Source organism: Anolis carolinensis, chromosome 3 (assembly GCF_035594765.1).
Source record: "Anolis carolinensis isolate JA03-04 chromosome 3, rAnoCar3.1.pri, whole genome shotgun sequence".
Classification (NCBI taxonomy): domain Eukaryota; kingdom Metazoa; phylum Chordata; class Lepidosauria; order Squamata; family Dactyloidae; genus Anolis; species Anolis carolinensis.
The window spans coordinates 220,924,570-220,936,855 of NC_085843.1; the positions used below are offsets into that span (position 1 = coordinate 220,924,570).

At 37.1% G+C, this 12,286-nt stretch overlaps 1 protein-coding gene across 3 annotated transcripts in view; it reads left to right on the plus strand.

Annotated features, from left to right (window-relative positions):
• The window catches only part of ccar1 (cell division cycle and apoptosis regulator 1), a 31,542-nt gene extending 19,782 nt beyond the window's left edge, over nucleotides 1-11,760 (plus strand). For all 3 annotated transcript variants that reach the window (XM_062976244.1, XM_062976245.1, XM_062976246.1), the window contains exons 15-25: nucleotides 587-670; nucleotides 974-1,159; nucleotides 2,794-2,985; nucleotides 4,212-4,445; nucleotides 5,158-5,269; nucleotides 5,618-5,700; nucleotides 6,719-6,865; nucleotides 6,998-7,118; nucleotides 7,889-8,074; nucleotides 8,909-9,114; nucleotides 10,542-11,760. In XM_062976244.1, the coding sequence (XP_062832314.1) occupies nucleotides 587-670; nucleotides 974-1,159; nucleotides 2,794-2,985; nucleotides 4,212-4,445; nucleotides 5,158-5,269; nucleotides 5,618-5,700; nucleotides 6,719-6,865; nucleotides 6,998-7,118; nucleotides 7,889-8,074; nucleotides 8,909-9,114; nucleotides 10,542-10,601 (1,611 nt within the window). In that variant the 3' untranslated portion in view covers nucleotides 10,602-11,760. The remainder of the gene's footprint in view (nucleotides 1-586; nucleotides 671-973; nucleotides 1,160-2,793; nucleotides 2,986-4,211; nucleotides 4,446-5,157; nucleotides 5,270-5,617; nucleotides 5,701-6,718; nucleotides 6,866-6,997; nucleotides 7,119-7,888; nucleotides 8,075-8,908; nucleotides 9,115-10,541) is intronic.
• Nucleotides 11,761-12,286: the final 526 nt, after the last annotated feature.

The window sequence follows — 12,286 nt, forward strand, 5'->3', positions numbered from 1 at the left end:
ATTAAAACTGTTCATCCAATATACAAATCTTTGTACTCCTAGAATTAGTTGCTGGAATCTGGGACCAGTTGTTGAGTAAGATTTATTCAGTTTTAAATGTTGTGTTAAGCATTTTGCTATTTTACCAAAAAAAAAAAAAGGTTAAGGTTTCTCTTGTATGTTAGCCTCTAAAATAGGCAAGATATTGAAATAACATAGTGTTTTTGAGCTATGTGGCTGATTGGCATCTCGGCAAATGTAAAATGTCTAACAAAATGAGGACTATTTTGGGTGGTTTGAAAATTGGGGGAGATCACACACTGTGTGGTTAGTGGCGGCCAACAGTGTCTGCGTGTCCCTGTTCTTTGTGTTGTTGTTTTTTTATCACCCTTTTGTGTTTCACAGAGATGGCTCTTTATTGGCTCGTGAGAGAGACACTGACCATTATAAAGTAGTAGAATGTGTGTATGTGGCTTTGTTGAAATGATAACTTTAGGAGAAGACTGTCTGATGAACAGTTGTGACCTTGCCCAGATCAGCTGCAGAATTTAAGAAACGAAGAAGCTTTGCTTTTAAACGTTTTGAAGAATGGTATTTCATTCTTTAGGATGAAGAGGAAAAGGATGATGGGGAGGCCAAAGAGATTTCTACTCCTACCCATTGGTCTAAACTTGATCCAAAGGCAATGAAGGTAACCACAGCTGCAGACCTCTGAATGTTTATGTTCCATAACAAAGTCCTATTTGTAAAAGTTTGATGAGATCTTGTAGTTTGTTTTTTCCTTTGTTCCATTCTTCTGGACATGATCCAATGTTTTATTTCATTCTTGCTAAGAAAAATCTTTGATGGTATCAGAGGAGGCTATTTTATGAATAAAGATGTTTATGATTTTCTGCTAATTTTGCTTACCTTATGTTCCAGTAATTGACAAGGATATATGTCTGTGCTCATTTAGTTACATAAATCCTAAATCATTGGCTGACATATTTACTAGGTTAATGACCTGCGAAAGGAGTTAGAAAGCCGAACACTCAGCTCAAAGGGCCTAAAATCCCAGTTGATAGCCCGTCTGACAAAACAGTTAAAAGTGGAAGAACAGAAAGAAGAACAGAAAGAACTGGAAAAGTCTGAAAAGGAAGATGAGGAGGAAGAAGAGAGGAAATCGGAAGATGATAAAGAGGTGTATATCTAACATGTTTGACTAGATACAAAGCATTTAGAAAGTATTTGATTCATTCATATATATCAGTGGTTCCCAAACCTATATGGCCTACCGCCCCCTTTCCAGAAAAAATATTACTCAGCGCCCCCTGGAAAGGGGTGTGTGGCTTAGAGGGGTGGGCGTGGCTCCTGCTCAAGAGGGCGGGGCTGAGCCTCTCCCCAGTCCAAGATGCAGGACTGGGAGGGAGAGGTGGGCGGGGCCACAAATGGGAGGCCAGGACTGGGATGGGTGGAATTACAAGCTCTGAGGCAGGGCCGAGCTTCTATCCCTGTCTTGTGGCGCCTGCCAGGACACAGGGGGCGGGGCTAGAGGAGGAGGCGGGGCCTTTTCCCAAGTGCCTGACGGGGCTGGACCTCTATACCCTGCCCCCATGTTCTAACAAGCGCCTCAGGGGAGGTACACAGAGGCTCTTGGGAAGAGGCCCTGCCCCCATGCTTAGCCCTGCCCTTTAGTCTTAAAAGGCCTCTCAGGAGAGGTATAGAGGCTCAGCCCTGTCTTGGGCTCTTGGAAGGAGGCCCCGCCCCCTTTCCTAGCTCCGCCCTCTGTCCCAACAAGCGCCTCAGGAAAAGGTATAGAATTCTCAGCTCTGTCTGGCTCTTGGGAAGAAGCCACGCCCACTCCTCTAGCTCCACCCCCTGTGTGTCCTACAGGCGCCTCAAGTGCTCAGCCCTGTCTCCAGCACTTGGGAAGAGGCCCCGCCCCTCTGGTCCCGCCCCTCCTCTGATCCCGCCCCCATGTCTAATAGGTGTCATCACCGCCTCCCTAGATCCCTCCAGCGCCCACTGGGGGACAGTAGCGCCCACTTTGGGAATTACTGATATACATAGTTGATTTAAATTGTTGCAATGTGTAAATCCAATCTCTTGAGTATCTGTTGATATTCACCTGGAATACCAATTTTTATCATGTTTTTGGTTTGCATAATGTATTATTTATATTGTCTGTTCGAAATGCTTCATCTACTTTAGTTCAGTACTCCATATCAATATCCTGTGAGGTAGGATGTGATTATTATTTCCTTTTTTTAAGATACAAACTTTAAATGTAAAAGTAAGTTTCTTATGTAACAATACCTGTTCAGTGTATGGATGTGAGAAGATATCCATAAACGGAACATCCACAATCCCTACTTTTTCTTATTTGTGCACTACTTTTGTTGCAGTGAGCATTGTTGCCCCAAATGATGATCATATCATACTTAAACAAATTTCCTAGCTATTGACTTGCCCCACTTCAAATCCTCTACAAGACCCTCTCATTGTTGAAAAAGGCCTTTCTCCACTTCGTCTAAATGCCTTATGGCTCATGCATATAACCTACAAGCCTTTGAGGTTATTTTTGTACCATTTCTTTTCCAGGGAACTATGTACATCGTTCTCTTCCTTGACTTTGTCAACAATTCTATTAAAAATATTAGGGTGAGAGTAATAAACCTAAGAAGTGTTATGGCTAAAGATTTGGAATAAAGTAATTCCAGACTCTGTTCTCTAATCAGCATGACATGCCTCACTTCCATATGACATCCTTTGCATTGAGGAAGAGACCAAAAACTCCAGTATATAATTGTCTTCACATGTTTTTCACATTTGCAGGAGGAAGAAAGAAAACGTTTGGAGGAAGTGGAGCGCCAGCGTCGAGAGAGACGTTACATCTTGCCTGATGAACCAGCAATTATTGTGCACCCTAACTGGGCAGCCAAAAGTGGAAAGTTTGACTGTAGTATTATGTCCCTTAGTGTGCTTTTGGATTACAGACTAGAGGATAACAAAGAACATTCTTTTGAGGTAATCACTTTATGTAACGCACATCCGCAAAACCCTTTGGTATTTTTGGAGGTTGTGTGGGTGCCTTGGACTGGTATTGCATGGAATATGAGCCATCAACTTTGATCTTTCAGTTTTATGCTAGTTTCACTTTGTGATGAAAAAAAATATGCATTTCACCTAGTACCACAACTACAACAAGTAGCACTGCTCTGTTTGAATTGGATTTGCACAGGTATGCTTCTCTGCTCCTCCTGGGGGAATTGTTCACCTTTTCCTTTGTGTAATTGTGAAAATTCTATGCCTGCTCTGTATTGTGCCATGGATCTTCCAAGCCTAGTATCCATTGATATTGCTTTTAGTACTTAATCTTCCAAGTAGAATCTATTTTATAAGAAAGTTTAAGCTTACTATAGAGTTTGTTTATTTATTTATAGTTATATTCTGCCCTTCTCAACCTGAAGGGGACTCAGGGCGGATTACATTGAACATATATATGGCAAACATTAAATGCCATCAGACAAACAACATACAATATAGACACACACAGAGGCAATTTTAACATTTCCAGCTTCGTGAGGGTATGCTCAGTTCTGGCCACAGGGAGAACTATTGCTTTATCATCCATGAGTGACACCGGGTGCAGTACTTCCTCATTCCTTTCCACGTGCTGCTGGCAGTTTTATGATGTTGTAAATTAGTTAAATTAGCCTAATTAGGTGATGATGCCTATTTCTCTGCTTCAGCGTCTCCTTTTCATAAAATGAGAGTACGGTAGGTTGTTTGTATCCTGGAAATGAGTCATACGAAGCATGAAAATATTCCCCCAAACATTTCAAAAAAGCAAACTTTGGTTTTGCCATTTTGTATAAGGAGCTCCATTTTACTACACCATTGTATATAATTGGACCTGGGCATCCACAGTTTTTAGTATCTGTAAGGGATCTTAGAACCAAAGCACAGCTAAGGGCCCACTGTAATGGCTGTCTCCCTTACTGGATTTTTGCTCGAAGAAAGATTGTAATGCTGATATGTTTCAAATGACAGAGTTGTTTCATTTTATTTGCTCATAATTTTAATTGCTGCCCTTGAAGTTTAATAGTGTCATTGTTTCGTGCTGTTTGTATATCTTCTTAATTCTATTTTGTTTGTTAATGTTTCATTATTTCAAAAGTATATTGCAAATTAGGAGCAATACTCTTGTTACATATAGGGATTGCCAACTCTTCTTGATACTCCTTCTGCAGGTTTCATTGTTTGCTGAACTTTTCAATGAAATGCTTCAAAGGGACTTTGGTGTCCGAATCTACAGATCACTCTTGTCTCTTCCGGAAAAAGAAGATAAAAAAGATAAAAAGAACAAAAAAGATGAGAAAAAAGAGAAAAAGGAAGAGCGAGATGATGAAAATGATGATCCAAAGCCTAAGAGAAGAAAATCTGGAGATGAGAAAGATAAAAAAGATGAGAGAGATGACAGGAAGGTTAGTGGTCATTTCAAAAACTCAGTCAGTTACAAGATTAAGAATAGCCAGAGAGGGAACTGGTTATTAAGTTTTATCACATATAATTCAAGATGGACTTACTGTGTTTCCTATACTGATGTCAATATTTTCAGAACACCAGTGGTAGTGATTCTGCAGTAGATTTCTCTTTTTAAAGGGTTCATACTTTTGAATACTTGTAGGTTTATTAGATAGATAGATAGATAGATAGATAGATAGATAGATAGATAGATTCCTCAACTGAAGCATGTCTTAAAGTTAAATATTCTCCACATTTAAAAATTGTTTTCATATGTGGGGTTATTTTGAGCTATTATGTTTGTATTTGTTGTATTGAGGCATTGAATGTTTGCCTTTATTATTTGTTGGAATCTGCCCTGAGTCCCCTCAGGTGGGATATAAATAAAGATGATGATGATGATGATGATGATTATTATTATTATTATTATTATTTTATCTGCTGACTTTAAATCAAACTTAAATAAGAACAGCACACATTTGAAGACCTACACAGGATTAGAAATAATATTTCTCCCCTTGGTTCGTTTCTCCTACAACGAGAAGGGGGTGAGGGCAAAGTTCCTAGTCTTTGAGGGTATCAGAACTTTTTTGCATAAACCTAAGTTTTTGCATTTCTTTCATAATTTTTGTTAAGCTTTGCATCATGTTAATATCTAATAATTAATTTTAGAGAGAAGATAAGAGAAAAGATGATTCCAAAGATGATGATGAAATGGAAGATGAGAATAACCAGGAGGAATATGATCCAATGGAAGCTGAAGATGCTGAGGATGAAGACGATGGTACATTGGGGGCGGAGGGGGTTGATTTTATTGAAAGCAGACAGGTGTAGACTTGCTTCACAAGAACAAAGGTTTAGAGCCTTCTGTTGTCTTTATGTTCTTTTGACGCAGTAGAATGAAAACCTTTAGTGGAATACATATCCCATTTCTAGTATCTTTTGATATGAAAGTACTTTTTTGTAAGATTGCAATTCTTCTGAAGATAATTTATTTTTTGTATGTTTGTTGGTAGAACTTGTCTATGGTCTTGTTAAATTGCAAGTTGTTGGTATCTCATTATATATGTTCTGCCAAAGATATTTATAGTAGAAACGCACAGCTCTAATGTATTGTGTTCTGTTTCCATAGATAGGGATGATGAGGAAATGAATAGGCGAGATGACAGAAGAGAAGGAAGCCGGCATTGCAAAGATAGAGCTTTTAAAGATAAGGTAATTTAATTCAAACTGCTCTGTTATCCCTTTTTATGTCTGTGTGTGTGCAAATGGACTGATAGACAAATGAAGCTCAGAAGAAAGACTGTAAATCCACTAGGTGGGAGAAGAATGCTATACTCTGAAGACAGTAGCCTTTTTGCGATATTTGTTGAAATCATGTTAACATTATTGGCTCTAAATGGATATGATGTATTTCCTGAAGCTGGTATCTGAAGGGTATCGCCATTGCAATAAGAATTTCGCAATATTACATTGGCTTTGGGCCCAAACTAGACTATTTCCATAAATGTGAAGCTGTTGATCACTTAGGTATCCAATGCAAAATTATTGACTATTACCACACCTAGTCATGTGAACCATGCTTGCAAATAGAAGTAACTCCCATTTATTATTCTGGCATCAGTAAGAGTAATAGTGTGACTTTGAGTTCACTTGTTCTTACTCTTGAACAATTATATATTTGATTACAGTCTAGATCTGGTTTGTAGTTAAATTGACTTCAGATCAAGGAACTTATTATTTAGAGAAAGAAGTCTTCCTTTCCAAGTAAAAGGAAACTTGGAAAATCATATCATTGAATGTTTTCTAATTCTCAAAAACTAAAGAATTAGCATCAGGAATAATGTTAAAAAAATTGAAGCAGAAATAAAAACATTTACACAGTGTACAAATATTCCACTTTGAAATTTGTATAATAACTAACTTTTGAGAACAATTTAATGCCAATTTATTTTCCTACACAGTGAAGCAAAACGTTCTGAGCTGGCACTATTGCAAATATTGTACCAAACTGATTGGAATTTCCATAGCTCTTTATGAAAATATATAATGTTGAAATATTTTTCACAGTTCTTGCATCAAAAATGTTTCGGCATTTTAAAAACTACCTATGGTTCTGTGTATATTATTTGGCATTAAAGGAAATAATTCTTGAATAGTATTAGAAATTATCTTTTTAAAATCTAAAAACAATTCACAAATGGCTAATGTATTGATCACAAAATGTGTTTAGGAGAAAGACAAAATCCAGATGATAACTGTTAACCGCGATCTGTTAATGGCATTTGTGTACTTTGATCAATGCCATTGTGGGTACCTTCTGGAAAAGGACTTGGAAGAGATACTCTACACACTTGGACTGCATCTCTCACGAGCTCAGGTTCGTTTCTCAAGTTACTATATGGTAATTAATGTTTTTGTGAATTAACTATATTGTAAATGTATTGTTTTCTGTGATAATGTTTTCTGTTTGTATTGGCCATACATATCTATACTACTTTTGTTATTTTAGGTTAAGAAGATTCTGAATAAAGTAGTTCTTCGTGAATCATGTTTTTATAGAAAACTAACAGATGCTTCTAAAGATGAAGAAAGTCCAGAAGAAATGGAACCTCCACAAGAGGAAATGCTAGGTATTTTTTTAAATTATAAACATTGCAGAGGAGCAATCCACAGTCATACTCATCTCATGAAAGTTCAAAAGCATAAATTGCGTGATTTTTTGATTGGGTGACGGGCGATGCTTTGTTCCTGTGTCATTAAATGTTGGATTGTTTTGCTCCTTGGTGGCCTAAGGAACTGATAGTGATGATGAAAGGGAAGATAGCACAGGTTATAATAATAGACTTATAGTTTGCATGATGCAGCATAAACTAGAATACTCATATTAGGACTTGGAGCAGTGGGTTCAGATTATTGAAAAAGAGATTCCACCTGAAAACTAGGAGGAACGACTTCACTGCAAGAGCTGTTCAACAGTGGAACTCTGCCTCAGAGTGTGGTGGAGGCTCCTTTCTTGGAAGCTTTTAAACAGAAGCTGGATGGCCATCTCTGAAGGATGCTTTGATTGTGCTTTTCCTGCAAAGCAGGGGGTTTGACCAGATGCCCTTGGCGTCTCTCCAACTCTATGATTCTATATTAATATCTATTCCATGAAGGTGGTGAAGAAATTTTATTTTCCCAGCACCTGTGCATCTGCATAAGCTGACTTGAATATTTAAAGGTTTATTTACATTTTAGTTTGAAAGGGGCAAGAGAAGAACTGCTTGTTAGTTTACAAGGTACCTGCGTTTGATGGATAAAATTGCTCATTCTTGTTTTAGTTTAAAGGCTCAGTTAGAGATTCATTATACACATTTTGTAGCAGCATGAAATTATATTACTGTTTCCCGCTCCATTATAGGAAATAAGATGTTGTTGCCATCACCTGCTACAATGCAAGAATCTAAAGGAGCAGAAGAAAACGTTGGTCTCATTGTTTACAACGGAGCTATGGTGGATGTAGGGAGTCTCTTGCAGAAACTAGAGAAGAGTGAAAAGGCACGGGCTGAAATGGAACAAAAGCTTCAGTCACTAGAAGAAAAGACAGGTGAACAGATGACACTCAAACTGTTATTACAATAACAAATACTTGGAAAAATGAAGAAATCATGACACATTTTCATGGATGTACTTTGTTTTCCATTCAAAAATCATGTCATTTCAGATGGGTATGTTGGTAGAAGTGGCACCAGTAGCAGATGTGCATTTTTTTTCTTGTCAGGAGCAGCTCAGGCATTTTCTCACAAAATGCTCAAGTTCTTAGAAGTTATGCTAGAGGCTTGAAAAGGATAAGACATTTGCATCTCTGGTTATTGATGTAAATAGGTAGAGATCTGAATAACGGAGTATTCTGCTAAAGACATGGGACCATCAAAACAAAATGTTTCTGTATCTAATGTAAACATGCTCTTCCTCCAGTGTTGTGTGCTCAGATTTCCAGTCATGGCAATAAGACTTCCTTTTTCATTTCCCTTCCAATCTGCTCCCTTTGTGTTATGTATGCTGCCCTATCTGATTATGCTAGTTTCTATAGAGATAATTTGGGATCTGAACCCTGTAGGCCTCAAACCATTTTGGCCAAAACCAGTATTGATCTTGCCTTAAAATCTAATGTTGAGACAGTGCTGTTTATTCAACATAGTTATTAATCAGCTTAGTTAAATTCAGTCCAGTTATCAAATTGGCTGTTGCATTCCAAATCACACCAAGCTTTTCAATTGTCTTTCCTTACAAGCCTAAATAAAAAGGGATAAGTAATCATCAATGCCTTTTACCTTTTCTGTTAAACAACTACCAGAGTTGGGTGCCGAACGGATCATCTGTAATAATGTACACATGTTTGCAGATCGTTTCAAAGTTGTTGAATGTGTTTCTTCTTCAGATGAAGATGAAAAGACTATCTTGAATTTGGAGAATTTGAATAAAGGCCTGACGGTAGATATTAAGGAAGTAAAAAAAGATCTTGGCCAAGTGCAAGAGAATTTGAAGTCATCAGAAGAGACAAATGTACAGTTTGAGAGTCAACTGAATAAGACAATCAAAACTTTGGCTTCAGTTATGGATGAAATACACACTGTTCTTAAAAAGGTAAAAACAGATTTTTTCAATTCTGTGAAATTCTCTGGAAAAAGGAAGGATGGTAGAACAAAGCATCTCCTAATTTTGTTCACAGGGAAAGGTGTCTTGTTCTGTATCTTAAGGGCTCCACCCAGACCTACTAAGAGCAATGCAGTTTTGGTGTGGAATTAAGCAAGATATTCTGTGCTCCCCCAGACCACAAATCGGATATTATGACATGTAACCAGAGAATATTAGAAAATAGAATCTCTACTGTTTAAAGTGTTCCTTCTAGACTGCCTTTCAACATATTTCATTCCATCTACCCTTTCGACCCAATTGCTAATTTTTGTTTTCTGTTTTGCCTTCTCTTCATGCTCAGCATTCTGTGGCCTCTGTATATGTTCAGGCCACATTGAAAAGTTTCCTTTTTACTTAAAAACGGCTGTAATTTTACAAATTCAATCATTTCTTTACAGAATCTAAATTTTTCCATTTTGTTGAAATCAGTTTTCAAAAATGTTACTTGCTGTCTAAAGGACAACAAAGGAGCCACTCTTATCTTACCCAGAGAGGAAGTCTCAAAGTGTAGGCGGAAGCTATAGAGAAAGCCTTCTCCCAGGCTTTGGGTCAGGCTCAAATGGGAAAATCTTATTAAGCGTTAATATCAATTCTAAGTGTTGAGCCCTTATAATTGTTACGATTATTTATTTCATACAGTCAACTCTTGACACTGATTTGAAAGATTGGGAACATATTCTAACCAACTAGAACTCGACTGGCAATTTTTACCTTTTTCTTTGGCTGCCCCAAGACTGTGAATGACCTGCTGGAAGAGTGCCGGCAGCTAAATGAACTGTTAATATTTAGGACACAGTTGAAGACCCATCTCTTCCAGCAGGTCTCTCCAGTCAATTTTATCTTGTGAATTTTAACATGCATTTTATTGGTAATGTTAGTCTGCATTTTACCTGTGTTTATTAGTTATATGTCTTTTAATAGTGTTCTGTTTTATCATGTTACCCCATCTCGAGCCGCAAGGAGTGTGGGTAATAAATAAATAATTGTTGTTGTTCCTGTTGGTGTGTAACTTCAAGTCTCAGGGTTTTCTTGGCAAGATTTGTTCAGAGGATCATTGAGGCTGAGACAGTCCTCAAGATCACCCAGTAGGTTTCCATGGCCAAGCAGGGAGTTGAACCCTGATCTTCAGAGTCGTAGTCTCTAGTGCTCAAACCACTAATAATGCCAGTGCCTCTAATAATATCACATATCATAGCTATGTTGATAAACTTGATTAGAGTAGATCGATTGAATCAATGGGATTTACCTATATCTAGATTCACCATTAGATTGAATGAGTTTAGTATAGTAACCAAACTGCCAACCCATGTGTATTTCATGTCTTGGGAATTAAGCTACTGTTGTCCCTCATTGATGGATTCTTCTATTTTCCACAGGATATTGTGAAGAGTGAAGATAAAGATCAAAAATCCAAAGAAAATGGAGCAAATGTATGACAAACTTGCTGCTGCTGCAAAATACGATGTTATATAATGTAATATAAATCATGAAACTGGAGTGTATGGAAGTGGTGCATGTTTGATTTTAGTAGTATAAATAATTCAGTCCAAGCAAGGATGTATAAAGTTTTATAAATGTGTGAGCCTGCTTCAAAGATTGCTTGTAATTCATAGCTCTCAATTTATTAGACACTCCTAAAGTGAAAATAATTTTGCATTGCAAAATGTTTTAGGGTAAACTTTGTTATAGTTTCAATGCTAACAAACTTCAACTTAATGGGAAGTAGCAACGTATTTAATTACCAAATATTTTCCTTTAAAGTCTAGTGGAAACATTTTTTTCATTATTTATAGAAATGCCATTCTTAGGTTTTTATTTCAGTCTAATTAGTCTTTTTAAATTCAGAGGTAAATCATAGCATGCTGCTTAATTTTGCAAGTAAAAACTTTTAAAGAAAACTTTGAATTTCTTGTCACAATTTTTTTTCCTTTAAGTCGTGACTTTTCTCCTGAAACATGTTGCTGTTGCGATGCACAGTATTTGAAATTAAGAAAAATAGCAAGGAACTTATCCAAGCTTAGATAACTTGGGGTTTATATTAAAATAGTAATTTATTATACATATTTTATATTCCTTGAATGGTCTATCCCTGCATTAATATATTAGCTACTTTTCAGAAGCAATGTATGAATGGAAAATGTTTTGTTGATTGTTGATATGAGGCCAGTAGATGTCAGTATACTGTTTTACTTGGAGAAATTACTACTAAGTTTATATCTGCTTTCATTAAATTGGCTATTTAATTCAAAAGTAACCTCAAATATTACATGCATTTCACCTAGCTCATAAAAGATCTAAATTCAAGCGATGACATAGAATTTTTGTAATAGAACTATATTTTGCTATGTATGGTTTTTTGGAAGCAAAGTTCCAACAAGAGCTTAGAATCAGAAATAAAACATAAGCCCCTGTATTAGATTTAATTATGTAGCTACCAGAGTGCCATAATATGTGGTGTCAGATGCTTAATAGCGGGAACCATAAAATGTTTGAAATAGTTCAAAAGTACACTTAGTTCTTTCCATTGACTCTTTGAAGCCAAATATCTCTAACATACTTTGTGAATGCATCTTGAATAAATTCTTCCCATTCCAACCACACGGAACACTGTACATTATTTTCAACTTCATTCATAAAGTGATTAGTGCTCCAGCAGAACGCAAATTGAAAGAGCCCAAATGGATCAAATATACCGTAATTAACTATGTAATAGCCACACTTTTTATCCCTTTGGGAAAAAGGAGGATGCTGCTATTGCGCAAAGAAAAATTGTGCAGAGCTGACTTGGTCCGTCGCTTTCCCTGTCTTACTTCTGAAGAGGGAAAAGGGAGAGCCCCAGACTCAGTCTCCTGAGATATACCAATGGAGTGGGCTGAGTTTCTCCCTCCTGTCTCTTTGGATGTAAGAGAGGGAAAACCCCAGATGGAGTTCCATTTGTATTTCTTTTTCAAAACTGTCTTACCTTTGTGGTAGAGGGAGAGGGGAGAGACCCAGACAGTTCTATTGAGATGATTACATGAGGCAAAATATTGATTTGGGGGGCCAAAAAGAGTTGCAAATATTCCACTGTGGCAACTATTATGCATTGAAATCCAGTAACTGGTGAAGTCTTTCAGTTTCA